Genomic DNA, 5,000 nt, shown 5'->3' with positions numbered 1-5,000 from the left:
ATAGGAACAGATTTGATAAATATTGATAACTCTCAGATAGAGTATTAGAACGGAAAAATCCATTAGATAATGAACTATTGATTCTAAGCCATCTCTGGCAATGAATCAACAATTCAAAATGCTTTTCTTGCGTATTCTTGATAAACCAGTGTTTATATATAGATGTAGGAAGATCTGTTTGGGAAGTAAGAAGTTCCCTTGACATCTCTTCATCTGTAAAGAATTGTCGATGTGAAAACACAGAGACAAAAGGCTGATCTTTGAATAGGAAAAAGAGTGGATCCGCGGGGTCCCAAATGAATTGGCTTATTCGAAAAAAGCCCTGTTCTTTGGAAGATCTATCTCGTGTCTGGTACTGCATGGTTCCACCCTGCAAGAACTCTGAATCATTCTCTTGAAGCTCATCCTCTTCATCATAAATGATCCGCTTGTCCCGAAATGACCTGGCCCAATAGGGAAATCCCAATTCATTGGGCCTTTCAATACAATAAAATAGAAAGCCCCAAGGGCTCCATATTCTAGGAGCCCAAACGATGTGATTGAAAAAATCCTCCTCTATCTGTTGTGGGTCGAGGACTCCCCCCCCTTCTTCAAACTCCGATTCATATTTTTCATAGAGAAATCTCTGATCAACGATAGAATAAGATCCATTTTGAATCATATTTAAGGGATTCCTTGGTTCGGACCGAAGAAGCAATGTCACTCGATCCTTATCAAACTGACTGCAATCTTTTTCTGTACGTGAGGATCCCACCAGAGCGCCTTCTACTTCTAATAGGCCATGAACTAGATCAGAATTATTCTCAACGAGTCCATAAGATGTGATCCCATTTTTTTCATCAGGTCCGGGTAGAGACCAAAGGTCTTGAGCGACCGATCCGGCAGAACAACTCAAAAGGTAAAGAAGTATCGTTAATTTCTTCATACTCGTTCCAAGTTCGAAGTACCATTTGTACAAATAAGAATCCCCCCCGTCACATGATTTCTTCTTCATATAGATAGATATAGGATCTATGGAGCAATTACTTAGAAGTACATTTTGTGAAACAGCCCTTCCTATCTGATAGAAAAGGATCCCATGATCCTGAACCGATCTTACCTGAGATCGGAAATCCCAAGTTTGTCTATGAAGAACAGATCTAATTATATTAGTGTCTATGATGGATTTTTTTTGTATAATACTAATCGATAGGGCCTCGTTGGTAAGTGCTACAAGATCTCGTACATTTGAACCCATCGTTGTGGACCCGAATCCATTAGTATGGGACATTTTCTTTTCCAAGTGAAATCCCCTAGTATATGAAAGAGTGAAAAAGTGTTTTCGTTGTTGTGAAATAAGAAGCCTTCGTATCTTAATGCATGTATTTAATTTATTCGGAGCTATTAGAGCCGGATCTACTTTTTGGGGAATATGAGTCGAAGCAATAACAAGAATATTTCTAGTAGAACATCTTTCACAATCCCTGGAGAGATAGTTCACTAAAAGACCGAGGGATAAGTAATTCGACTCATTCACATCCAGATCATGGATGTTTGGAATCCATATTATGCAAGGAGACATTGCTTTTGCTAATTCGAATTGAAAGGTGATATAAAATCGGTCTATTTCTGGCATCATATCCATAGTTAGCGTATTCATCATAGTTAGAAGCTCCAGCTCCATATCAAGGTCACGGTCGATATCGTCACTATCGTAACTATCATCAATATCGTCACTATCATCAATAAGAAAACCCTTAGGCTTGTTATCCAGGAACTTGTTCAGAAATACTGTAATGAAAGGAACATAGGAGTTTGTCGCTAGGTATTTGACCAAATAGGATCGTCCAGTTCCTATAGAACCTATCACTAAAATACCCCTACTAGGGGGAGGTAGGGCTAAGCGGAGCGAAAAGGGTTTTCCATGAGATGGGAAATGAAAACTATTAGCCCCCCGCAAGGTTTGTGAATAAGTAATTGTCTGATAATTAGCAAGGAATATACGTCTTTCTGCTAAACAGGATGTATTGAATTCATAAATCATTAGATACTTTTTATGAATGTCAACTAAATATCGTAAGTAAATTGCTCCCGGTTGTTCAATCATTTGATAACCAGAGTTATTCTTTGATAAATGATGACTATGAGTCAGACTCAATAGAATTTGATCAATCCTTTTTTCTGTCGTTAAGGTAGAAAACTGAACCAAGAATTCTCTTTCTTTATCATCAATCGAATTACTGTTCAAGACCCAGGATTCTATTTTATCATCAATCCAATCACCATTCACGTTTTTTATTTTTCTTATCAAGGAATAGATTGTTTTACTTGGATGACTTAGATGTCTCGTATTTCTCGAAAAAGCGATTCGATTGATGGGATTTGGTATAATACTTATGAGATCGATGAGATTCAAATATTTCTTCTTAGAACGTATTGATTTGACCCCATAAGTGGGACCACCACCCCATAGCATGTTGCCACCAAAAGCAAAACTCCGTATTTCTTCTAGAGAATCTCCTAATTGTTCCAGAGCAACTAGAAAGAGATTCTTTAACCAGAAAGAATTCAGTTCAGATGTAGGATACCTATCCAGAAGTTTTCGCAACTCAATCATGTATGATGGAATCATCAAAGATTTTACCTTTTCGAACTCTGTCTGTAACTCACTATAGACTCGAGAAACAAAGAGAAGATGTGTACGAACGAGATATCCAGCAACAAGGAGAAGGAAAAGGATTGAATAGAAGAACTCCTGAACATTTAGCGATCTCAGATGTGTCGATATTAATAGTAACTCATTATTTCGATGAATAATTTCTTCGGACAGAAGAAGATTATGTAAACAATTACCCGGAATCTCACTTATCAGATTCCATATCTCACTTATCAGATTCCATTGTGGAAGACACAATGGAATCTGACGAATTCGCCATAATATATCTGACCCATGCATAATATCATGAAAAATGGATACAAATTTTTGGCTGCTACTTAGTATCGGCAATAGGTCTGAAAAAGTATCTAAAAATATGAAATTTAGATATTTGTACCCTGTCGAGGTAAGGAACCATGGTATATATGTTTGGAATAGATTCCATTTTGAGAGAGTTGAAAAAACACTATCTTGTTGAAAGGTTCTATACATCTGCCCTTTCTCAAGGCATTTTTTTAGACAAGGACTCCGTTTTTTCCTTTTTTCGGATGGTAAATATTTCTCAGAACATGGAGTGTGAATCAAACCCATGTTTGAATTGAAATTGAGATACTGATGCAAGTTCTTCCCTTCTGAATCAGGTATATTCATATCTGAAAGAGGTTGACAATAAGTTTTTTCAAAATGGACTATTTGTCCCTCTGTTAGAGGTGTTCCAGAAATGTCTGCGATCGAGTAAATAGCTCCACGAACGAATAGATCGTATCGAATTGGAAAATGGAAAGATTTGTACAAGTTATACCCTTCGTCGCCACTTTGTGGAAAATCGTTAGGTATCAATATGTTAGATACCTGTGACTCGATTGGTGAAATAGTATCTCTCTTCAAAAAAGCATGTTTTTTTTGACCATCGCAAAAAGAAAAGATTTTGTTGCGAATGAACAAGATATTGAGGAATTGTCCATACGTAAAATCATAATTATTGATACAGGCCTTTTCCACATAAAAAGGGAATCTTTTGTTACAATAGAAGCAGAAGTGATATTGATTATTCAAGAATCGAAGTCGATTTGCTTTATAAAAAGAGTATATCAATGAACTTCTATGAAATGGTTTCACGGGATTCAGCCAATTGTCTGGATCGTGGGATATCATTGAGAAATAGGAATCTGTGTTATCAAAAGATTTCCTGCGATTCTTTCTAGTATGGAATGAGTCAATCATCCACTTTGGTATCTTATTGAACAAAAATGGTGATATTGTTCCTCCATTGATCAAGAATTTCGATTTTTGGGAAGTATCTTGGTCATCCAATAATAAGGGTTTCCATTTTTTCAAATGAAAGATTTGAAGACCTATTGATTCTAATAACTGATTACAGAGTGGATTATTCGGACCTTTCAATTCATAGATGTGGATCTCGGACCTATGAATGGGGATACCCCCAAAACTCACAAAGAAAAAAGAAGGAAGTGAGTTAGACAAAAAGAGAAGAAACTTGGGCAAAAAAAGAAGTAACTTGGACAAAAAGAAACAAAGTGACTTAGACAAATCTTTTTTGTCGATAACTTCAGACCAATCAATCGAATATTGATTAATATGGAATCGATCGAACACTACTTGAAAACGGCTATTCTGCTCAGAAATGAAATAGTCCAAATGTTCCTGGAAATTCTTGCTCCCATTGGACCATTTGTATCTATATGCATTAGGATCCCGATTCATGGATCTCTCCGTTCGAGAAATAAAAATAAGAGGATCGAACCATTTCTTCTGACTCTTTTTCAAATTGGATAAATGTTGGTTGATCGTGTATTTCATTATAGTTCGATGATTCAGAGTATCATTTCCTATTTGATACCTTTGAATTCCATATTCGAAGTTGCAATTGAATCGATTCAATACATTTCTTATGTAACCATGGGTGCTATATTGGATTTGAATCAGATTTCGGATCAATCTATATTGATTGACTGCCTCCATTATGTTGTTGCTAGTAAATACAACTATTTTAGGTTTTGGATCTTCCAAATTATTCCCGCAAGAGGTCTGGACCCATTTTTTTATGATCCTTCGATAAAAAGATTCATTCTCTTCATAAAAAAGAGGAGGTAGAACCAATAAAGAGTGATTTTTCGATTCATCCCTGGAGTTGAATAACTCATTCAAGAAATGTTTTTGACCCAATCCGGAGGAATCAATAGAAAAAGCAAATCCCTTATGATACACCAGATCCGGCTCGGTTATTGATAGAGTGAATAGATCTGCCATTTCTTGAAATATCTCTTCTGATTCAAAATCGTGGTGTAACGTGTATCTCCCACTGTTCCGGTCATGGAATAGATGAAATAAACCCCAAAATGGA

General features: G+C 36.3%; 1 protein-coding gene across 1 annotated transcript in view; it reads right to left on the bottom strand. All coding sequences in view use genetic code 11, as the record gives it.

Moving 5' to 3' along the window:
- ycf2 overlaps positions 1-5,000 on the bottom strand; it is a 6,864-nt gene that overhangs the window by 110 nt on the left and 1,754 nt on the right. Inside the window, exon 1 of the mRNA in view lies at positions 1-5,000. This exon is cut by the window's left edge and continues 110 nt beyond it; it is cut by the window's right edge and continues 1,754 nt beyond it. Coding sequence (YP_538807.1) covers positions 1-5,000 — 5,000 coding nt within the window.

Source organism: Glycine max, chloroplast (assembly GCF_000004515.6).
Source record: "Glycine max chloroplast, complete genome".
NCBI lineage: Eukaryota > Viridiplantae > Streptophyta > Magnoliopsida > Fabales > Fabaceae > Glycine > Glycine max.
This window is presented reverse-complemented; position numbering and strand designations above follow the sequence as displayed.